At 44.0% G+C, this 25,305-nt stretch overlaps 1 protein-coding gene across 4 annotated transcripts in view; it reads right to left on the reverse strand.

Moving 5' to 3' along the window:
• NGEF (neuronal guanine nucleotide exchange factor) overlaps nucleotides 1-25,305 on the reverse strand; it is a 973,961-nt gene that overhangs the window by 403,692 nt on the left and 544,964 nt on the right. For all 4 annotated transcript variants that reach the window (XM_078666016.1, XM_078666019.1, XM_078666018.1 and 1 more), the window contains one exon: nucleotides 8,314-8,474. In XM_078666016.1, the coding sequence (XP_078522142.1) occupies nucleotides 8,314-8,474 (161 nt within the window). The remainder of the gene's footprint in view (nucleotides 1-8,313; nucleotides 8,475-25,305) is intronic.

The raw sequence follows: 25,305 nt of genomic DNA on the forward strand, positions 1-25,305 counted from the left end.
TTCAATGGCATCCCTCAGTACAGCCTGCGTAAACTGCAATTAGTGCAGAACCAGGCTGCCCGCCTGGCCTTTGGTCTCCCCAAATTCCACCATACCTCCCCCCTCCTGAAAACCCTCCACTGGCTCCCCGTGCGGGAACGCGCCTTATTCAAATTAGGCTGCATGGCGTTCCAGGCCAGGACTGGCCTGGCCCCCTTTTTCATATCTTCTGCCATCAAGGCCTATGTCCCGGGCAGAGACCTCCGCTCCTCGGCACAACTTCTTTTAGCAGTACCCCGCTACCGGAAAAAAAAACAGGGTGGCTCCAAATTTTCTACTCTCGCCCCAATTTTCTGGAACTCTCTCCCCTTCCATCTTAGATCCCTCACTCAGTATTCCAGTTTCCGCAAGGCACTGAAGACTTTTTTATTTTCTCAGGCTTTTCTCTCATAAGCCCTGTCTGCCTCTCCAGTTGATGTCCTAGTGACTTTTCTTGCTCAGCTGGCTGCCTGCTACATTAGCGCCAAGAAACCGTCGAGGTGTACGTTGCGCTTGATAAATATTTTAAACTTAAACTTACGTGTTTCACAACTGTGACTACATTGGCGTGATTACACGTTTACAGGATTTAGAAGTAAAGTTTCACTGGAATATCACGTCAGTGCATTAGTAGATGGCATGTCTCTGCTTGTGTGATCATTATCCGTTCCCTCAAAGTGTCTCCTGTGTCTCTCCCTCTCCAATTGCTGAAGCGGACTGAGTATCTGCTCCAAGTGAGCTGCTATAGGCTCCTTCCGCAGCCCCAATGTTTCCTCCCTTCGAATGGCAATTCCCTCTGCCCTGGCCCATGACTGAAGTGAAGAGCTCCACGCCCGCGTGGGTGGTGGTTCCTGCGCCTTCCACCTCTTTGTGAGGAGGCGTTTTGCAACCACTAGCGGTCCTGCGCCTTCCACCTCTTTGTGAGGAGGCGTTTTGCAACCACTAGCCCCAGATCCAGGGACCGGGATGTCACCTTGTCTTTAGGGGTCCTCCGAAAGTGGTGTAACAGTTGCTCGGGCCAGTCAAAAGGTATGGTGCGACCTGTGCAACCCTGCAACAGCCCACTGATTGTGCGCCAATATGTACCTAGCCTCAGGCAACTCCAAAACATTTGTAAAAATCCCACCCCGTGCTCGCTACACCTGGGGCACAGTGCATCATTAAGATGAAAGTACCTGTTGATGAGTTCGGGTGTGAGGTATGCCCTATGGACGATGAATAGCTGGATTTGGCGGAATCGCATGTTTCTAGGTATACGCACAGGGCTTTTGAGTATCTGTTCCCATTCCTTGTCCGCCAATTGTCGCCCCAGATCCAATTCCCATTTGCGGCGGAGTGGGTCAAGGCTGAAGGCTGCATGTATCCGCAGCGACGCCGCAAACCAGCGGACCATGTGCATGCCTTTCCCCAGAACATGCAGATACTGTATGGTTAGATGTTGACTGGGCTCCGTGGTCATATCCCCCCATTTGACTGTCAGCTTCACTATCACGGAGCGATGTGCTAAAAAAAACCCGGGCGGGAGCCCCTTCTCTGCCACCATGGACTCGTATGGTGTGAGCACACCATCCCGGTACAAATCCCCGAGCTGTAAGCGCCCCTTCTCCACTGGGATATCTTTCCAGAGGTATTGCAGGGGTGTAAGGGATGATAGTTTTGGTGAGGTATAGAGCCCTCCGATAACACTTGTATGCCACAGCTAAGAGGAGCGGCGTTGGCGCACGACAGCGGCGGCAGGGTGAAAGAGTCTGGTTATGTGTTCCAGCGAGTATGGCGGCAGTGTTGTGGCCTTATCCTCTCTACCCCTGTCTTCCAGCCAGCGGGCAACCCATTGCAGCTGGGCGGCAAGGTAATAGTGTTTAAAACAAGGTGCAGCCAGGCCTCCCTGATCCGTTGGCAGATATAATTTCACTGGTGCCAGTCTCTGTCTAGCGGTGCCCCAGATAAAGTCCCTTAACATCCTAGTGAGCATGGTAAAGAAGGCCGCCGGAATAAATAGGGGCAGATTAACGAAGTAGTACAGGAGACGAGGGAGCATGACCATTTTGGCGAGTGCTACCCTGCCCGTGGTCGTCAGCGGAAGGGTGTTTCAGAAGCGCACCTGTGATTTAAGCGCCGTAAATGGCCTCCTCAGGTTCCCATCAAACAAGTCAGCTGGATGGCGGTAGATCTGTATCCCCAGGTAGCGGAAGATGCCCTCCCTCAGCTGGACTTGTGTACCGTCAAGGAAGTACCCCGGGTCGACATTTCCTTCTCCAAAAGCGTAAAGGCAGGGTTTACCCGCATTCACTCAGAACCCCGAGATGGTGGCAACAGTTAGCAGCAGTTGGGCTAGCTGTCCAGGTATGAATCCTATGTCCCTCACGAACACCAACAGGTCGTCTGCATAGAGCGACGCTTGATGGACCGCGTTCCCCAGCGGCATGCCATCCCCCAGAGTCGCACGCATAGCAGCGCCTAGGGGGTCAATTGCCAATGCGAACAGTAACAGGGACAAGGGGCACCACTGCTTGGTGCCTCGACCCACTGGTATGGCATTAGAAATATATGGGCCTAGCCGTACTCGAACCGTGGGGTTTTGTACAGTAGATCGACCATGTGGAGGAACCCTATGTCCAACCCGTATCGCAGCAGCACCGCTGACAGGTAGCCCCATTCTAAGCAGTCAAATGCCTTCTCCAGGTCTAGGATGAGACATCGCGCCCTGGGCCACTCCCGTGTGGCTTCGGCCGCCACCCTGAAATATCTCCGTAGATTCAGCGATGTACACCTCGCAGGGACAAACCCTTTTTGGTCAGCGTGAACTAAGTGGGGAATCACCAGCGCCAACCTTCCCGCCAGTACTTTGGCAAGGATCTTACAATCTACATTAAGCATCGCCAGGGGTCTATACGATCCTAACTCCGTGGGGTCTCTGTCCGGTTTAAGCAGAGAGACCAGGTATGCCTCCTGCATCGAAGGAGGTAACGTGCCCTCATCTATCGCTGTGTTATACAATGTGTGGAGTAATGGCATCAGGGACTAGCGGAACGTTTTGTAATACTCCGCAGGCAGGTCATCTGGCCCCAGCGTCTTCCCAGAAATCATGGATTTGATCACCTCCCCAATGTCTTCTAAGGAGAGAGGCTCATTAAGTGCCTCCTTATGTTCCTCAGAAGCCGTGGGCAGTTGGATAGAGTCCAAAAATTTCTCCAGGATATGTCGGGGGCCAATTACTCTGGCCCTGTATAATTGTGTGTAATGGCCAGTTAGAACGCGGTGTATCTCGTGTTGCGTATACACCAGATTCCCCTCCGCCGTGCGAATTGCTCCTATCGGGGCACGACTTCCCTCCTGTCGCAGCAGCCAGGCCAGCAGGAGGCCCGCTCTATTGGCCCTAGCGTTGGTTCAGGCCGTGTGTGCCATGTAATTGTGGCATTGCAGCCGTTCCACAAGTTCCGTGTGCTGGGCGCCGAGGTCCCCCAGGCGGCATGAATGTCTGCCCCCTTTCTCCGTCACGTTCATATTGTAATAGCTCGGCTTCTAAGCATTCAAGGGAGGTTGACAGCGCCTTACGTATATTCCACGTGGCTCCCAGGCAATGTCCCCTGATAGGCACTTTATGGGCGTCCCAGTCTACTAGAACATTGCTTGCCGTCCCTTCATTAATATCAAAATATGTTAGAATAGCCGTCCCCAGAGATGAGCGAAACTCTAAGTCCTCCAGCGCGCACGGCTGGAGTCACCATGTGGGAACAGGCGGGCGATCTGCTTCCCAACTGATCTGGAACCATAGGGGGTTATGGTGGGAGTGTGTCCGCCCTAAATATTCTGATTGCGCAACAAGCGGGAGCAAAAAAAATTGTGAACCCACCAGCCTGTCCAACCGGACATGCAGATCGTGGACTGCTGAGTAATAAGAGTATATTCTTTTGGTCAGGTGGAGGATGCGCCACAGATCTTATAGCGCCTAGTTCGAAAGCCAGTCCCCGAGCGCCTGCGCATTGGACACTGCCGATGTCATGCGGAGAGGGGGAAAAGATCTGTCCAAGTGAACATCCAGCACCATGTTAAAGTTCCCACCAAACAGCCAAGGGAGACCAGCATAAGGTGTCAAGACCTGTGACAGCTGTGTTAGGAATGATGGCTGATCTATGTTAGGGGCATATATCGATCCCAGCAGTATCATTTGACCATTTAATTTCCCAAGCACGAAGGTGTACCTGCCCTCCCGGTCCGCTACCACCTCTTCACAAATGAAAGGAGTACCCGACGCACCCAGAGCAGTGTACATCGCGCGTGCACTGAAAAGGTAGTGCCATATAGTTGCCCTCTCCAGCGCTTGCGAAGGCGGTCAAGCTCTGTCTAAGTCATGTGTGTTTCCTGCAAAAGGGCGATACCCACTGAGTGCCGCTGGAGGTAGGAAAAGATAGAGTAGCGCCTCGAGGGTGTGTGCATGTCGCGTTTATTCCAAGTCGCAATGTTAGTACGTGTCATTGCTAAGCTGGTAAGTCAGTCGCAGCATGGAGCTCGGGGCCGCTCCGGTGAGCTGGTGCCATGGTCGGGGGAGAGCGCGTTGGTGTGCTGCAATGAAAACAACATAACAACTGCAAACAATATAACAGTTGGGGCGTATCCCCGAAGGGGCATCCGTCTAAATCTCAGTAACAACAATCAAGTGTAAGCTAATCCAGTGTGGTGCCTGGTGGGGTGTGTGTGGAGATGATGTCTTATCTGCACTATCTCCCACCATTACCTCCTGTGTATCAGTGAAGTGTATCAACGTGCTGTGGTCTAGAATAGCGTATAAGTCTGATGAGGGCCGTGGTAGAGTGTCCGTAACTACAAGTTAATGCAGTGCTGAGCGTGATGCAGCGAGGCTCATGCCTGGTGGGCTGACTCCTAGATTAGTGCATGTGCCTCCTTAGATCTTGGTGTAACCCCTAGTGAGCGGTGTATCTTAACATGTGTGGAGAAACAAGAAAAACAAATCTCTACTTGCGTTAGTTGATCATGTCTAAGGTCAGCACAGCATCGTATTATCACAATCTGATCAGCAGTCTGTGGGGTCACTGGTAGATTTGAGTCCTCAGAAGTTACAGTGGACGCAGATGATGAGCCACTAGTTCCTGGAACACTTCGTATGCAGGCCTCCATACGGTCGCTGCTGTGAGCAGTCCCAAGGGTAGCTACCGCCTCCAAAACTTCCTTACGTTCCATCCTGATTTTCTCCGGACTGGGCGCAACTGGACCCAGCCTTGCAGACTGGGGTGTCCTGCGTCGCCTTCATCGCCGGGGCCTCTCCTCCATTAGGCTGCCAGTGTCCGCACCCGGGGGTCGCGTTCCTTTTCACAGTCCCGACTCCTTCAGCCAGTCCCACACTTCCTCTGGGGAGTCGAAGAAGCGGGTCCCCTCTTTCGTGACCACTCTCAGCCGGGCCGGGAAGAGCAAGGAGTGAGGCAACTCTAGCCCCTAAGTTGATGCTTCACTGCCATGTATTGCTTCTGCGCCACTGCACAATTGCAGTATAGTCTGGGAAGAACATGACACGACTGCTCCCCACGGTCAGATCACCTGACTTCCGAGTTTCGCGCAGCACCACGTCCCTGTCCCTGTGATTGAGGAGTTTGAAGAGGAACAGGCGGGGTCTGGCTCCTGGCCTGGGCATCTGTGCCGGCACCCTGTGTGCTCTGTCCACTACGAACTGATGCGACAGCGCCCCCTGTGGCAACAGGTCTCGTAGCCAGTGCTCGACGTATTTCTCCGGGTGTCTGCCTTCCTCCCCCTCCGGAGGCCTACTACGCGAAAGTTGTTGTGGCGAGAGCGTCCTTCCGCATCTTCCACCCTGTCTTGGAGCACATGAACACGATCAGTCATGTCTTATAGTGCGGCAGCGTGGCTCTGGGTGACTGGCTGAAGCTCTTGGATTGTTTGGCCATGTACCGCAACCTTTTTAGCCAGTTTACGATGATCTGAGTGGAGGAGAGTAAAATCCGATGTGACCATATCGATCCGTGTTTCCAGGGACTCCTTGGTCTGTTTAAGTGTGGTGCCAATCTTTTCCACTGCTGCAAGCACTGAGTCCATCTTGGCCGCAAGAGCCGCCGCCTGTGGCTCCATGTCCCCAACTTGGCGCGCTTGCGAGGGGTCCAGGCTTCCTGCACGTGGCTGTCCTTGTTGCGACTTGTCCCGCAGTCAGCCCATCGCAAGCTACTGTGCCTTTGGCATTCACAGGCAGTCCACAGTGTGGGGAAGCTCCACCAGCAGCAGGGTACTGATCCAGGCCCCCGGGGGGCTCTGGGCTCACTTGTAATTGAAAATACCTTGTGCCACTCGGTTAGGAAAGCATACAGGAGGTGGTCCTCCCCGTGAGCGACGTCTAGATTCTGTGGCCGGATTGTCAATAAGCAGGCTGCCTGTCCCCGCCTTGGGGGGAAAATCGTTCATGTTGTGCTGACCGTGGCTGCTGGAAGCGCCACCTGTGGACTGTAGCGTGTAGTCCGCTCCCCCGCCGCAGTGCGGGATCCCCTCAGACCTCCTCACTGGCCCAAGGGCGACATAATGCTGCCCGCATGGCTCTGATTTACACGCTGTCGTGACTGCTTGTGGTTTTCACGGTTCGTGTCTGATGCAGTCAGAAACGCACCTAAAATGGCGCCCGTCCACTGCCTCTCCGACTCTGGGGCTCCCAGGCCACTTCTATAATCATACCCCGTCTGCTCTCAGCCGGTCTCCACTCTCTCGAGGCCGCACCAGGTGTACCATCTCCTCAGCCTCCTCCACCTTGTAAAACTGCCCTTGGACTTGCCCCCGCCGTCCCTGGTGTACCCAATCTCACGCTCAATGGCATTCTGTCCAACGTCATTCCCGGTGGGAAACGATCTTCAGATGCTGCCCCCGCAATATAGTCCTGGCGTGCACAATCCCGCACCCCCGCAGCAACGTCCCCTCGGGTGCCCACCTCTTCTGTTCTTCTCAGCAGCAAGCCGCCGCGGGAGTCACCCAGGCCACTGCCGCTTGCATTACACTGCCCCCGCAGGCCCGCGCTTCACATGGGCTACGCTTCTCACCTCGGTGCCTGTGGACAGAGCGTGGGAGATCGGCCCAAGTCTCCCATGCACAGCAGGGTCCGGTGATTTGCCGCTCATACATCAAGGCCGGGGAGGTCCACGCCTCTGCAAAATCGGTGTGGGTTCAGGCTCTCATGCCGTCTCCAGCGATCCCGCGAAGTAAGCAGCACCGAGGGTGCAGCCTTGGGTGCCGGCGGTAATCGTCACCGCGTGGGGTCACTCTGCGCGCCTTCCCCTCCTGGGCTTCACTGCTCTCCCGGGCCACGACTCCGACTCAGCGCCCCGGAGTCAGCAGTCCATTGGGCTTTATAGACGCCTCTCCACCTCACCGCACCAGTCCTGTGCAATTTGGCACGGATGGCACTGCAACAGGATCGTTCTATTCCTCCGCTTTTGCCTATCTCAAAAATACATCGACCGAATATTTCGTAGCACACCTTTTCCTGTAACTTTTTCGTTTTTTTATGTATATATTTTGCATATCTTTGTATATTTCTTTGTAGATTTTTATAAACAAAATTCAATTGAAAAATAACCAAAAATATTTAAAACAATGAAAACGATGATAAAATAAAAACAACAAGGTTTATATAAAAACTTTCTCTGAATTTGTGGTCATATATTGTTTATGATCAAAAATATGTCGCTGTTTAAGTGTTGAATACCTATAACCAAATATAAGGGCCATGGATATATGTTAGTTTGCTACATGTCCTTTTCCCTAACTGCAACAGGATTATACACAGGATAAGTGGGGGATGTCGGCCGGAGCGCTAATAACTCGAGTCCGCCATGGTAGCTGGCTAGCCAAGCCCTCCTCAAATAGCCCAATGTTGATCCAAAAGTAGCAGGCAAATGCCTGATTTTTAGGATGGCCGCATGGGATAAAAGTACTCAATTATCAACTTTAATGGCAATCATGTATGTCGTCAGTTATTATTCTTACAATCTGACAACATGCTCCAAAGCTCATGGATAAACATTGAGACAAACCTGATATCGATAGTAAGTCAATGAGGATTACACCTTATGTTTAAAGAAAATATGAGTTTTGTTTTTTACAACATTCCAATATTATAAAACATTTGGCTATTTGGGGATGTGTCTTAAAAGAATTTTAACAAATCACTAAATTACACAGATGAAGGAGCACTGAGCAGAAAGTATTATGAGACACAAATGAAGAAAACTGTGAGGTTCAATCAACTAGTTTACCTAGCAAAAATGAAAATAGCGTGGACCTTACCTCTCACTTGTAGCCATGACCTCTAGGACATTGGAGAATAAAAAGTGTATTTCTGATTGGTTGAGCACCATCTTTAAATTCTCATTATCCATGAAAAGAGACACCAGCAAGCTCAAACTTTTATAATAGGATGCTTCTGAAGTGACAAGCTCAAACATGGCCTAAAAGAAAGGCAAACAACAAAATCAGCTAACACTTATGAACATAAGATGAGCATTATGTCTCAATTCGAGCATGGAATAAAAACACTGGTTGCATAAATTCTTGATGCGCCATGTACATCTAATGTCTATCTGATATATTTCTATACCCTTAAGCTGAACTATCTTCAACTTTTCCTTGTTGATATTCTTTCTTTTGTCTCCTTTGTTACAGTCTTCTGACAGTGATGATAAGCTGCTCACTTTTATCATTCATCCCTATTTCATTTCTCACACTCTTCACCAGCTGTCCTCCCTGATGTTTTCCTGGAGGATATCCAAGGCCCCTTCCAGCGGGACTCTATCAGTTCACCACGTCCCCCTCTCAAACCACATCATTGTGTATCTCCTTCAGCCTTGGCTTGCTAGCCTGTCTTTTCCCCTCCTTTTCCTCCTAATAGTTTAATAAGCTCACATATCTTCCATTACCACCCCACATTCTCTACTACCTCCATTGTTCCTTTGTGTGCTTTCACTGCTGCACATAAACCATTCTTAGGCAAAGTAGAACATTCCTTCCTTGCTCACATACAAATCTAAAGCTACTATCAATTCTAAATCTTATGCAAAAACTCTCCCCACTCCAGCAGGTGAATTATTCAAATGAAATGAGAAAGGAGCCGATGTAGAGGAATATGGTTGGACTAGGATACAAAATTGACCCCGGCACCAAACTAAAAGTGGCCACCCATAGCGAGCCAGATAGGTAAAAAAAAAAGTGATCCACTTAGGCAAACTATGCCATTTTGAACTTGTAAAGACGTTCTGTAGAAGTTCTTTGCAAGGTATGTGAGACTGCATGGATTTTAGCTTGCTGCAGGCAATGTTTGTGGTGATATGAGGGGAATCAATAGTAAAAGTGGCCCATCTGGCCATAAAACAAGACCAAAAACTACTAAAAAAACCGGCCCACACACTAATCTATCAGACCAGCTGATCGGGCATTGCCTGATTGCCTTGTCGGCCAGTCCAACCCTACACTGTAATAAGGAAAACCTATTGAGGGCAAGTCAGAAATACGTGGTGGCACTAGCAGTAGGTAACATGGAGCGGGTCTGACTAGGATGCCACCTGAGCTCCTACACACTTAGACACATGCCTCAGATGAGCAAAGTGATAAAACCTGGAGGAGAGACTGACTGATCCAAGCTAAATGACCCTCCAATTTTCCATTCGTGAGTTCAAACAATAGTGCCACCTGTGAAGTATCTTGCATCTTTCACCACATGTTTTCTCAGGTGGAGTCTGACTCATTTCTCTGGTGCAGGTTGACTCTTCCTGGCTGGGGAGCACCACGAGTGCTCTTCCTTTCAAAACCCTGGATACCCACTTTCCTTCCCTGGTGAGCACAGGGTGACCCAACTGGATCATTAGTGTTTTAGGTGGTTCCTAAAGCACTGATCTTCATTTTGCAGTGTTTTCATAGCCCTTAAGTAGTGAGGTAAAGCCTATTTATTGTACGCCTAGGGAGTGGTCTAGTGACTTTTATTTTTAAATCTAATACGTGCAATCCCACTCTTGTACGAGACTTGGGGCCATACAACCGCGGCTCCTCCGCTAAGGCAGAGGAGTGTCGTCCCACTGTTTTTCAGCAGTGCAAGAAAGGAAGAATAAAACGATAATAACACAATGCTATTATCATTTTATTTTTGCGTGCTGAAGCCAGTTTTGGGGCGGGGCTTGGCTTTCATCACAGCCAACCGGGGGAGGAATGGTTGGTGCACTTAAGTGACCATGACAGTTTGGCCTGCCAAACAGCCATGCGCACTTAGAATGTTCTCCACCTGGCTGTACTGCACAATCTGGGTCGAGGACATGCACAGGCTCCCACTCCCTGTCTGAGTGCTGAACCAGGCGGCTCAGACCAATCAAGATGCTGCGGTCATGCTGGCGACAGCAGCGATGTGATTAGCTATGGGAGTCTGGGAGCCTGAGTGCTTGCGTGCTGCGAGGAAGAGAAGAGGATGGAAGAGAAGTGGCGGCCAGCCAGCAGATAAGTCATATTTCTTTTCTTTTATTTTTTTAACCCCCCTTCCTGTCTCCCTGCCCACCACTACTGCCCTGGAGCAGCCGCCACTGGGGCCATATCTGGAGTTTGGCGGATGCAAGACATCTGCCAAAATGTAGCAGATGTCCCTTCCACCCTATTTAAAATGCACATAGGCTCTATACACTCTAACTGGGGAGGACGGGACATCTGCCACATTTTGGTAGCTGTCCTGCATCTGCCAATCTAGTGTAAACACCTATTTTGGGTTACGCTAGTTGGCATTGGTTTCCTGCTTATTTCTTTGATAGAAGGAGAGACGCAGACCGCATATCCATTTGTCTTGGTTTACAAAAATTACTAGTTCTGAATACTACCCACCACATATATTTTATCCACTCTACTTGGTCCTGACAATTTTTTTGTTTAATGCATAACTGTTACGATTGAAACATACAATGTTTTTAATTCTGGCACACACATTTAGAAATAAGATACGTTAGCTGGCATAACAAATGACAAAAAAGATAAATAAATGGTTCATTAAAAACATTCTTATACAGGGCTTAGTCGATTTCACAATATGCCATGTTTAAGAAGTTGAAAAAGTTAGTAATTTTCTAATGCCCCCTCTACTTAATTATTATTTGTTACAAAAAAGCTGTCCCATTTGTGGCTCAAATGTACTTGTATTTAATGTATTCATGATGTTAAATAAAAATGTATTATTTGAGCACAAAATGTTCAGTAGTGTTCACCAAAATAGCTGGTCTTTCTTCTTTATGTTTACTAGTTTGTAGAAAGTTACTCAAAAAATATAAATTACTTTGTGGATACACTGAGAATCCATTGTAGTATGAAAATTTTAAGGACTGCAATAGACAGATTAAATGAAGCAAAGGCAAGTAATACAAAAGATAATATCATATCGGAGAAAATGCAGACTGGACATTTAATGTAGTGTGTGTAAGTGAAAGATGTGATGGCTGGGAAGAGGGCCGACCCCAAGATATCGTAAACAGCTTGATCCTGATTGGTCTTGCCTCCATCATGGGAATCGTGGGGAGTGTTGCTTACTGATGAAACTTATGTTTTAATTGTGCCTTCCTTAGCTAGTTAGGTTAAGATGCCCCTTTCCACTCTCTTGAGATTATAGAGTTAGACTCCTGAGCAAGTCTATTCTCACTTACCTGATTAAATCTTTATTTGATTCTGCCTTTTGAAGGCTTCCCTTGCTGACACCTCCTGCTCTACTGCTCTCTGGTATCATTGTGAAGCCTTATGTGCTTCACTGTCATTGTTGAATTGTTGTTTTGTGGAAGACGCGCCTCATTGCAGGGATACCCGCTCGAGAGCAGCTTGTACTTCAGTTTGCGTCCTGGATCTGCATGGGGCAAATCCGCGGCATGGATGTCAATGAGTTGCGGTGGGCATGGACAAGCACCCATAGGTGCTCAGCAATCCTCCGCTATCTGGCCAGATAATGTGAAAACACATAACTAATGCAAGACTCCTGGCCACAAAGCATCAGCGACTAGTCAGTGTAGGGGTATGAGGATATGTGCACACAAGGTTCTTTTTCCCGCCACCATCATCCAGTAATTAGGAAGTGAGCTGTTCCCCACAAGTAGGTACAGCAAACAAGAGAAAATCAGCATTATTTACAGTTCAAATGAAGATGGAAGGAGCAGTGGTTCAGATGAGCGGCGTCTTGACACACCACACATCTGATGAAGGGGCAGAGAATGCATCCCTTGGGTAACATGTCTAATAAGAAATGGTAAACATTTATTTTGAATATAAATACCTAAACCCGTGAAATGAGTGGGGAGTTTAGATGAAGCCCATATATTTAGACACAGTAGAGTATTTCAAGCGAACACAACAATGCAGACTTCTACAGACTAAAATACAATGCCAGCGGCGGAATCCATGCGTGTCTTTTAAGACACATTTCTAGCCTGCACGGAGAACAATTTACTTGTCAAAAAGCCTTTTACAGCAGCGAAGGTTCAATTCCCAGAGAGACTCAGGCTGATGTACTAGAACAAGATACAGATTTTCAGGAGGGTGGCTTCTGAAGCAGGGTTTCTGAAGCAAATCACTAAAGAGACATCTCAATGAGCTTAAGTCAGAAAAGACACAAAGTGTGCCCTGATAGATTATGTTAAATAGAGAGGCCGGGGGAGAGTTGCAGCAAGCTAGAGATGGGGCTGGTGGGCATGAAATCTAGGAATTGGACATTTTCCCTCCACCTTACTGACGAAATAGTCATTACTTCTAAGAAGCATCAGCTTCTCCAGGCAGATGCAGGATCAGAGGTGTTAATCCAAGAATCGACCATTCGGTCCAGTGTGTGCTGTGCTTCCGGAATGCCAGAGGGACCTTGTGTAGTAGAAGTCTGGAATCCCAATCAGGACCTTTTCCACGGATACAGGTTTCCATCAAAAGGAGCAGAGACCGAGGGCGCAAAGGATTGTGATAGCGAGAAGCATCTCACTACATGAGAAAAAAGCTGGCGGTGATGGAACCACCGAGGTCAGGATTCATAGAGCATCCTTTAAGACGTCCAAACCAGGAAGTGCAGAATCCCATTAGCTATTCATCCGATCACATCATGCAAATATGGAGAGAGACATATCACACTGAAACAGAATAGAAGCCCAATAAGTTCTCATTTGAAAGATCAACTGACAAATGCAAAAAATAATTCTTTACAACCCGAGAAAAAAAAAGTACGAAAGAGCTTTTTTTAGTGCAGCCTGACACTTAATCGGGCTTCCATACATTTTAACGCTACGGGTGCTCGAAGGCAAACAAATACAGAAGTGCTCAAACTACTGGTCCAAATATAATCATGTTATAAGACGATTGATGGCTTTTAAGTGATACAGAGTGCTCTTCCACGAAATTCAACAGCTTCAGAACCACAACAGAAAACATATTACCAGCAAATCTTTACCAGAGTATATACAGGGACAGAAAATGGTCCATTTGTAAAAGCACAACTAATGAACCACACATTAAGGATGAAACACTAACACAGAAAAGGTGAGCAACAATCAGTTTGGAGCTTCTGCGCAAGGCAAAGTACTTTACTAATAAAGCTCATGCTGACCGCAAAACAACGCAGGGCGTGAATGTTGCCAGAGAGAGTCACAGCATTTAATGCCACAACAAAGCTGGGCTTCCACTTGCTGCACAAACTACAGGCATGGACCAAGTAGGCAGGTACCTCTAGTAAATGCCATTACCGTAATCAAGCCTTGAAAAACACAAAGCAATTAACCACAATTGTCTGGCTGTGAGGGAGAAGGAGAGATGGAACCTCTTAGATAGCACATCAAACAGACAGGCGAATTAAAGTAGAAGCCACTGAATGGATCGTGCAGGAGTGGAAGAGCAGTAAACAAGAAGATGAACAGTGAGTGATCAAAGAAAGATCTCAATTATTTTAAAGCCCAAGTTCTTTATCGGCAGCACAGGCAGGTGGAGAGGTCCCAAAGAGGGAGGCAGAAAGCTGGAAGTTTAGATGGAAGGAGGACCATCAAGAATAATAACCTCTGTTCTGTTAAGAGATGAACTCAAGTGAACTTACACTACATTTGGAGGGTGTAGAGATCATTCAGAGCTGAAGCATAAGGGTAAAGTACATGGATTTTGGCCCAACAGAGAACAATCTGTGCTCCTAGTTTTATGAGAATCAAAGCAAAAGTAGAAAAGTAGCAAATAACCATAGAAAGGTGCTGGAAGCAAGTATTCATTAAAAATGAGCTGCAGGCGAACTCTTACCCCCCCCCCCCCAACAAGGAGCGAATGGAAGAAAAAGAGTGCGAGAGAATCAATAGTTAAGAGTCAAGAAAAAGGTAATCTACCCAACTTTGTGGCCTTTATGCCCTTAGAAGAGAGCCCCAGAGTCACTGGTGTTGAAAGTGGAGAGGTGAAGCTAACCAGAGCAGTGGTAATGCGAACAATACTCCCTGGAGGTCATGAAGCAGACTATCCAACATAGATTTAACTAAATATTCATGCATTCAAATGATGGAGGTATACCTTGACTGGTTTCAATCAATTTGTATGACAGACACAGTTCAATAAATTGGTGTAATAGGGCTCAATATCTGCACAAATGAAAAATTCCCTTATAAAGCCTATGCTTTAAAAATACGCACAAAAACTCTGGCAAATGTAGAGGTAACGTTATTGGCGTTTGATGTTTTAGATGAAACCCACAACGCCTAAGTGATATATTGGCTTATTAAACCTTTCAACAAGGCTGCGGGACACTAGGCAGCCTCTTAGCCCTGTCTTCCATGATCCACAATAGAGTTTTAAAACCTTGTTTCATGCATGGTTTGTGGGTTATAAAAAGGCCTTTGATGGGTAAACCGAGAACTCTTGTGGATTAAATTAAACAAGTGACGAATTAACCAGACCTTATTAAAAGCGATTATAAGCCTTTGCTCAACAGTGGTGTCATTGCCAGGGGCGGCTCCTCCATCAGGGCAGAGGCGCGCCACCCCACTGCTTTCTCGCAATGCCAGGAGCAGAAACATAAAATGGCATAACGACCATTTTATGTTTCTGCCTCTCGCACTGCGAGGAAGCAGAAGTGCCTGGTTGGGGGTGGGTGAGTCGGCGGTTCTGCTCGAGGGCAGGGGGGAGTGGCTTGCCTGCTGTTGTGGGTCCAGACTGTTTGGTCGCTCCTCTGGGGCCGACCAAAGCAGTCATGCACACTTTCCCTTTTCTCTATGTAGGCTTCATGCAGCCAATATAAAGAAAAGGGCCTCCACATAGGCGCCCAGCTGGGCGCCGTCCCCACCAGTCACAATGCTACCATTCCAAAGTTGTGATTGGCTTAGGGGAGGGGAGAGAGGCTGCCTGCTGGCTGCTTCCTGTTCCTGCAGGAAAGCAGCAGGAAAATGCGGGACCTGGCCAGCAGCGGAGGTGGCACGGGACCCGGTAAAGTAAGTTTTATTTTTTTATTTGTATTTCCCCCCACCTGTGAACCCCTGTGTGATCCCCCTTGCCACCCCCGCGAGTCATACCGGCCGCGACAGGAAAAGAACCATGCCAGGCACTGACCATGAGATGTGGAGGAGAGTGAGTCATGGGCCTCCATCAACAAACTTTTACCAAATGCAGCCGAACTATAATGTACAGTGTTTTATTCTAGATACATGCAGACTGGTACAATGATGTTATTATGAAGCTGTGCGACTTCACGCTGTAATCAGACAAAGGTGGCAGGCAGTGGCACTTTAAATAATGCTAGTTAATTCTTTCCGTTATTTTATAATGGTGATAGTATTTCTGTTCAGTTTGCAGTAGCAACTGCTATTGTATTGATGTATTTAATCTTGACAACGCCCCTTTCTGGAACTTTTGTTTAAGAGAAATGCAGCCATCTGTATGAATTTTTTATTTGGACGCGAAAATAATTTGTTAAGGTGTGCTGGTAGAAGTGTAGGATCGTGTATTTCCATACAGTTTCAGCTTAGATGTTCGCACAAAATAGAGAGGGACTCTTGCATGAAAACCATGGTGTAGATTTTTCCTTACTCAATATAGGTTTTCTTACCGACATGAAACTATAATTTGACGTTATATTTTAAGTATTGGCAACCTATGTTTCCCTTATTGCACAGAAACTGTATTATCATTGTATCAAAGGCACAGTGGATTTATAATGCCCTGTTGTTGCCAGTGTTGGAACTTCTGACCTAATATACCGAAACGTTTTTTAAGTTATCACTTGTTTTAGAATTGGAATAAGCTTAAAGATAATATTGGACCAGAATGTGTGAAGTAACAGGACGCTTTCTGGATATTTCAGTATACAGGCCCCAGTGTATGGGGATTTCGATGAAGAATATATTCTAACCCAATTGAAGTAGGATCCAGTCACCAGCGTATTATAGCTGTTTATTTTGATGAGCCCTGATGATGTCCTAGGAGGACGAAACGCGTAGGCTATTTTTGAGTTGTGACTATTCGTTCACAAGGAAGTATTTAATGTGGATGAAACATATTCCTATATTGGATTGAACATATCACATTGGATTGCATATTTATCTGTTGGAACCTGAATTTTGGAAAAAAGATTTTTGAAAAATAAAAACATGGACTACAGCATTGGACTGATGATTTTGTTGTGAACTTGACGCTCCTTCCACTAATCTTCACCTTGTATCAAAAGGGATCTAAGTACCATCTTGTTGCAACAGCCTTTTTCATCATGGCACTTTTACTTTTCTATCAGAAAGGAAAATTTTCCCCAAATCTATCTCCAAAGAGGACAGGTAAAATCTGTGTAATTTATGAAAATTATATATGATGTTGCCAATCGCATCTCATATACTGGAAATATGATTATACAGTAAATTCAGACTTACAAAGATAACAATTGAACAATCTTATTAATCAGTTCATCATCTCACACATGCTGGCTAACTCTGAAATACCTATTAACTTTAAGAAACAAGTTGTCGACCTTACTGAAAACGTGTATTGCATTCTTCTGAACATACTGGCTGATAGTGACGTAATAATGCCCATTAATGACATATTATTGGTATCCCTGGGGCTACTGTGTCTAACATGACCTTATAATGCCCATTAGTGCAATATTGTAGGTATTTTGGGAAACATGCTGCCTAACCCCCACAAACTAGCAGCCGATTAGAGACATACTATAAGCATTTCAGGGAACATGCTGGCTAACCTTGACGTAATAGTAGCCTGTCAATTAAATGGCCTGCTACAGTTTAGAAGAATAAAAAAAAAAGCTATTGTCTGATATTTCATGCATAGTTCAGGAGACATCTTGGAGATTAGGCTTCCTTAATACCCGAGGACTTTTCCTGCCATGATTATTATTTCATGTAAGATTTGATAATGCTACTGTTTATGCCTGTACCTGTGGCATTTATATGACTATTGATGTTTTCACCTAGCATGTACAGTCTCACCCATAACAAAAGACTGAGCATCCACTTGGAAAGGATAGATGGGAATATGTGAAGAAAGATGCTAGATTCGTTGAGAACACCAATAGGCCATGAGACCTTGCATATTTTGGTATTCCTAACTTTTTAAAGCTAATTTTTAAAAAGAACCTCTAGAGTCCTCCTTACTGAGTTCATGCTTGCTCGCATCGCTCCATCAAATTCATTGAAGGGTGTTCATGACTCACCACTTTCAAAGTTAACCAGCCGCCACTGGTGGCACTTGCAAAGATTAGTATTAAAAAAGCAGCAGGAATACTGGACCCTTTGGAGACCCACACTCCTGGCACATCCCTGGGGGGAGGGGGGGGGGGGAATCAAGCTCCACAAACAACATCATCCATTGTTCTGTGAACCCCCTCTCCCTCCATTACAAAGTCCTACAGTCCATCATCTCCCACACCCGCATTATTTATAGAGGTCGCGCGGCCATGTCTCAGCTGACTGAACATCCCCTGCTGTACCTTATATGAATGTTTCTAGTCACAGGTTCTCCCACATACTGCTGCTGAAAATGAGCTTATTGTGTGTGGTCTGCCGGGTAAATCTTTGCCTCAGTGAAGATTGAAAACTACCAATCTTCACAGAATGCAAAGTTTCCTGACTTTGGAGTCAAAGAGTAAACAAACACTTGTCTATCCCAGTTATGTTAATTGTTCCTTTTTTAACTGTGCGCACAACCAATTTAATGTTTCATCATTTTTAGTACCAGACAGTTGGTACATGATTTGTTAATGACCTGAAACTGTGCCGCTAAATATTGCTGACAAAATACCTTTTAAGATATTTATTTGTACCTTACATAACTATTTACTTCCAAAATTGTAGGTAACACAATATTTTGGTACACTGAAAAACTTAATTACTTTGCGTATTTTCATCATGGCATTATATGAAGTCGTCACCCAATGGGTTACTTAAGCATTGGCCACACCAGAATAAGGAGAAGCAGAAGCAGCACCTGGACTCCACCCCTTTGTGGTCAGATATCCACCTGAGGTGTACTAATGATGTATACTTGACGGGAGGGACTAAACGAAGCAGAAGGTATAGGACCCCCTTTGGTCACTTTGGCACTACATTATGTTCCTGGCAGGACCAGAGCAGAGATGAGCTGTGCAGCACAGCCTGGTCCTGCTGGAAGCCTAGATAGTGCATAGTCCACCAGAATTCTACTTCCTTCCTTTTAGCCCGAGAGATTACTAACCAGGCATACGAGGCAGACAAAATTGAGATCATTCAGTCTCCTAATGCTTGCTTTGTATTTGTTTTTAGCTTCAACATCAGGAAATTAGCAATGCATACTGTGCAATCCATGACCCTAAGAGGCACAGAAGGCTAGGCCAGCCCTTCTTTTTCTTTGCATTAAAGTCCTACATTCATAATTGACAAGCCAGAAGTTGACTTTTAAGTGTTTAAAATGTTTCAAAGAAAAGACCTTGTAAAATGTGAGTAACAAAAAAACATATTATGTCAATTTGATATTATCTCATAGCTCAGTCATATTAGAAATTTAACAGGAGGACAACTCATTTTAATTCCAAATAATGGGCAGACACTGCTATTTATGAACTATTCGGGGTTCTGGTTTCCCAGCCAGTGTCTCACAATCTAAACTGCTGCTAAAACACAGTCTTGATATGGCTCTGTTGAAAAAGACTCTCTGCTTCTGGACTGTCATGAGCAGTCAATTGAAATGTATTGGCCTCATTATTATTTTTGAGGACTGCATTAGGAAACTGGGGATATTTCTTTATGTTAATGAGAGTAAACTGAGCATTTGACCATCCAACTGAAAGTCAATTGATATCTCTGAGGCTAATTCGTAATGATTTTTATGTGAGTACCTGTGATATTTTAACTTACTTCTGAAATTCCAGGTATGTAACCTTAACTCCGTGGCTTTTACTCCACATGTGCTTTTACTCTGCTTGTATATGTTTTTTAGGGTAAAGGGGTGGGTAGAGGTAAAGGGTAACTTTAAGGTTTATGGGTAGGTAAAGGGGTTAAGGTAAATGTTAGGGTTTGGGGATGGGTGTATAGCTAAGCGAGTGTAAAGGTGATTTTAGGGTCAAGGGGTGGGTAGAGGTCAACGGAAGTAAGAGGAGGAAAGGGGTTGTAAAAAAAAGAAATGGGGGGTTTGGGGATTATCTATTAAAAAATAAAAAAACACTATAAAAAGGGGGGGTTGGGGTATCCCCCCTCGAAAAAAGGGGGCTTTGGGGGCTATCTCCTCCCCAATATATATTCGTCATCCTTTGGTACAGCAGCGTTACCAGGCACAGAAAGATATATATATATATATATATATATATTCACTGAAAAAACCATAGGTTTCAGGCCTTATATAATTAGGAATTAGCATTTAAAAAACCTTGCAAATTCACTGAAAAAACCATAGGTTTCAGGCCTTATATAGTTAGGAATTAGCATTTAAAAAACCTTTGAAATTCACTGAAAAAACTATAAGTTTTAGTGGTGTTATAGTTAGCTGGACATTTTACTCATACAAAACCATTGAAATTGCTCCTATATAGTTAGTTGTACTAACTATATTTCGCGCACCCGCAATCCACTGCTGATGATGTCACATATTAGATCATTCATGACATGGTCAGTGACATCACTGATGACATCTCAAATGACATCACTGATGACATCACTGATGACATCATCCAGTGAATGTGGTTTGCTTCGTTATTTAAATATGCATTATATATATAGCAATTTGCATTGAAGAATAAGTGGATATATATAAATAAATATTTAGATGGAGGATTTAGTAGCAGTGTAATTGACTGTTTACTTGACCAATTTATAATGTCTCACTAAATATAGTGGATAGTGACTAAACTGTGTGAATATCTGTATCACTTTGTCAGTTGTTGTGTAAACTGATTCTACAGTTGGTTACTAGCTATGTGAAAGTCTATATTAGTTATTGATTAGTTAACTGAGTATTTGTATAGGAGTGTGAAAGTGTGTGTGGTTCGGTGGGGGGTGTGTGACTGTCCAAAGATGTGTGAATAGTTGATTCAGTAGATATATGAAGTTAAAACTACATGTTCTAACAGTTGTTTGGGTGAGTGAATATCTTTATGGGTGTGGTGATGAGCAAATATATTTCTCAATGGTACAGGTCCAACAAACTAGAAAAATAAAAGGCAGTGAATGTGTCAGTTGTTGTATATAAATACGTATACATAAGACACAATGATTGTGTGAGTGACTGTATGGATAACTGTATACTTGTAATAATGATTTTATAATTCACTAAGTATTACTTACTATCTAAATGAATAGAAGAAGTGGTGTTTGTATAAGTGTTTTGCTAAGTAAATATGTAAGTATGATCCATTGTTTGCATAAGTGAGTAGGATGACTTCATATGTGAATAGGATGCGTGCTGTTGTTTAATGTCGATATAGATGTATAAGTATTTTTGATAGTGTTCTATTGTTCATTGACAGCATGTATGAGTGAATCCATAGGTAAGTGATTAGATGTGTGTATACATCTATGAATCACTGAGTGGATTTTTAGATACTTGTATTGCTGTGACAATGGATTTAAATATGATACTCTGTATTTTACAAAGAGTGATGAAAAATTGTAATAGTGTATGAAAAGGTGTATGTGATTGTCACGTGGATTATGTCATCAGTGATGTCATTTGAGATGTCATCAGTGATGTCACTGACCATGTCATGAATGATCTAATATGTGACATCATCAGCAGTGGATTGCGGGTGCGCGAAATATAGTTAGTACAACTAACTATATAGGAGTAATTTCAATGGTTTTGTATGAGTAAAATGTCCAGCTAACTATAACACCACTAAAACTTATAGTTTTTTCAGTGAATTTCAAAGGTTTTTTAAACGCTAATTCCTAACTATATAAGGCCTGAAACCTATGTTTTTTTCAGTGAATTTGCAAGGTTTTTTAAATGCTAATTCCTAACTATATAAGGCCTGAAACCTATGGTTTTTTCAGTGAATTTCAAAGGTTTTTTAAATGCTAATTCCTAACTATATAAGGCCTGAAACCTATGGTTTTTTCAGTGAATTTGCAAGGTTTTTTTAAATGCTAATTCCTAACTATATAAGGCCTGAAACCTATAGTTTTTTCAGTGAATTTCAAAGGTTTTTTAAATGCTAATTCCTAACTAACTAAGGCCTGAAACCTATGGTTTTTTCAGTGAATTCGCAAGGTTTTTTAAATGCTAATTCCTAACTATATAAGGCCTGAAACCTATGGTTTTTCATTGAATTCGCAAGGTTTTTTAAATGCTAATTCTATTAGCGGATAACGTTTTTATATATTAAAACGTTTTTAAAATTTTCAAATGCCTGCTTTGCTAACAGAGTTTTTAAGCACAGACTCTTTTGTCTCCGGTGGCCATCTTGGGAGACTGCATATCAGAATTTTTTTAATGAAATATAAGAGGATTTGAGAAGTCACTCAAAATGTGCCCTAATTTTGCTTTCTTCAGCACTAATCATAATTTCTATGGCAAAATGAACCCCCTCATTTTGTTCCTTTGCAAATTAAATGTTTTAAGTGTTAACACTTTATTCCAATCAAGATGACTTCAGGTGTGCCATACTTTTGTCATAAGTAAGACTGTTAGCGCTCTAGTTGTTCTTTAGAACACTCTGGGACATTCTGTCATTGGGCTATAGTTGGGCTACATCTGGCTGATATTTGGGCTACATTTGTTTTTTTTTGTCTCTGGTGGCCATCTTTGGGCTACATTGGGCTACATTGGGCTACATTGGGCTACATTTGGGCTCTAACATATATATATAGCCCAATATATATTTTTTCAAAGTAAATTTTCGTAAAAACCACTGGAGTACATATCTTGAGACATAGCAAAGGCACATCGGGCTACCAGTCCCTACAATTTTGCCAAGTTTGGTGGAAAACCATTCAGCCGTTCGGGCTAAAAGTGAGCCCAACCGCCCTATGGAAATTAACATGGGGAAAACACGTTTTGGGACCCCCCTTTTATCTTGCCCTCCGCTTGACGAATCCCCCCCAAACGTTCAGGGAAGAACCGGAGTGCCGCGAGGCAAAGTTAAGGAAAATTTCAGGAAGATTCCTCAACCGGCGCCAAAGTTATTCCCAATAGAATGTTGCGATTTCCCTATGGAAAACAATCCTAACTATATATACCTACTGGCTATCGCCAGTAGGTAAAATATATATATATATATATATATATATATATATATATATATATATATATATATATATATATATATATATATATATATTGGGGTTTGTAAAAAAAATAAAAGACAAAAAAGTGGAGAAAAAAACATTTGAGGAGTAAAGACCCGCATTGTAAAAGCAGTTCATATTTTAAATGAAACTGCAGAGTGAAGGTTTGAGGAGTAACGTCTGCGGAGTACAGGCTTGTGGACTAAAAGTTTGAGGACTATAGCCCGATCTTCATTTCCAGGAATAAATCAAACCAGTTTATGGAAATGGCCTTGGGAATCACGCCCACTGAGGTTCGTTTAAGGACTCATATGGCATAGGAAAAGTGTACTAATGTGCTTTAAATACAGCACTTGACATATTATAAATTTCCAGAACTACCCCAGCATCCTCTTGTGAAGGGATCTTTCAATCCTACCAAACATTGACTAATATTACTCTGCAAGGTATTTCAGAGTGCCCCATTTATTGCTAGTTCCCTATAAATTTCCCATGCAATGGGGTGGTGGACCTGAAGCTAACCCTAGCAATAACTATACACCGTGGTTGTCCTGAGCATTTGATGCTGTAACTATATTTACAGAGGTTACACTGGGCATTTGGCCTATAACCACACATGGGGAGGCTTCACTGGGCATTTAAGGCTGTGCCTGACCACAATAAGAGTGTTATTGGCAGAAATGTCAGTACCAGAGATTTCAAGGCTGCACCTGTACTCACGTGGCTTCACTGGGCATATGTGCCTAAACCTGAACATTTGAGTCAAATATGCCTGGCCCTATGATGATCATGCCTGGACATTAGGATCTCGAATCGGAAACATCATGTATTCATTTGAGGCTGTGTCTGGACCATGGTTCTGCCTGAAACTTTTAAGCTGTTAAAGTATATTACTCCATTTGGCATGCAATGGATGTACCTTGGTAGAGTCTGCCTACATCTGACACAGCATAAGCACACTCCCGTCATACCATGACAGTACAGTAGTTAATACATAGGTGATGACTAAAATTGACATTTACTTTGCTTTAAAAACCGTTTGATTTCATAAACAATGTACACGTAGTTCATTTTACTCTTAAGTGATGTCACTTCCTGTGATTTTATCACAGTCAAAGGCCACTGTCAACATTCATGTTCTTGTGATTTTTCAGAGTAGGGCGGGTATATTATATCACTTCCCGTACACCAAGCGGGCCAAAATCCAATAGTTGTGCTTGTGCATTTTAGTCGTTAATCGGTTAAGTCCACCTTTGGCTTCTGACAGGTGTGGGTAAGTGATGGCTATACCCATAGCATATTAGTGACACCATAGTTAAAAACAGGTGATGACTAAAACATATATTTAGCTGCTTTCATGACAGCAGTGCCTTTTTATCAGCCATGTGTTTATTGAATGGTTTTTAACTTTAGTGATGTCACTTCCTGTATTATCAGGGGGAAAATCCACGTGACATCACTTCCTGAGTGACCACATAGCTAAAGGGCATGTGATGTCATATGATATCAATTCTTGTGACATCACTGGGGTCAAAGGGCTTGTGATGTCGCTTCTGCTAGCTCTGGCATTTTGGTAAAATGATGTCCATGATCAAAATATGTAATTTAGTTTCAGTAGTCATAATACTGAATTTAACGACTATCTCATGCTTCTTAAGACGTATCCATCCAGTCCTACCAGGATTGCAGTGACCGGTGCACTTCCAGAATTCCCTGAGATACTCTGCAGCAGTCAGACCAAAACTAGATATTAGAGCCCCTTTAATGCACTTTTATTTTTATAATATGCTTATTTGTGATTCAAATCAAACATATAAGGAATTCGAAAGAAATGAATTCCATTAGGTTGCCCCAAAATACAAATACAAAAACTACGATCACTGCAATGAATTTACAACGTCTAAGAACATATCAACACATTCAGTTAAAGCGCTTCTTTGTGATTTCAAGACCAAATTCATCAATGCAATGAAATATCCATTACGTTCCTTAAGCTCTTCAGCCTCAAGCAAAACTTTGTATCATTGCACAAGAATATAATACAAAGTTTCAAGTGGTAACTCCCAGAGAGAACAATCTCTTTTCATAAGGGACTACTGCCAAAGTTAATAGTAAATGATCAAACCTGACAGTAATATATTTGCTCATTCACAGGAGGTACCTCAGTGTATCTTAGGAAATGTAATCAGGATCCTTGCAGCACAAACTACTAGGGTGACCAAATAGTTACAGATATTGTCCCCGCTCCTGCACTTTTCGACCCCAAAACCATTGATTTCAGGTACCTTAGTCGAATTGTTCAATAGAAGAAAAACAAGGCAACAGCATCCAGAATGTGCTGACAGTCACACCACAATCTAAAATTAGAAATAGTGTCTGCAATGACCTGAAGGGATCATATGATTACTCTACAAACAATCACAGGGTTCATAACATGTTTTGGTTCTTAATTCCAATAACTCAGCCTCTGCTGATGTCTAGTAAACAGTTTTTAAAAACATTTTTTTACCAAGGCTTTAAAAATACAAAGCAGATGATTCATCAAGCAACCTCATAAACCCCAAATAAG

The sequence above is a fragment of the Lissotriton helveticus genome, chromosome 11, assembly GCF_964261635.1.
Source record: "Lissotriton helveticus chromosome 11, aLisHel1.1, whole genome shotgun sequence".
Lineage (NCBI taxonomy): Eukaryota > Metazoa > Chordata > Amphibia > Caudata > Salamandridae > Lissotriton > Lissotriton helveticus.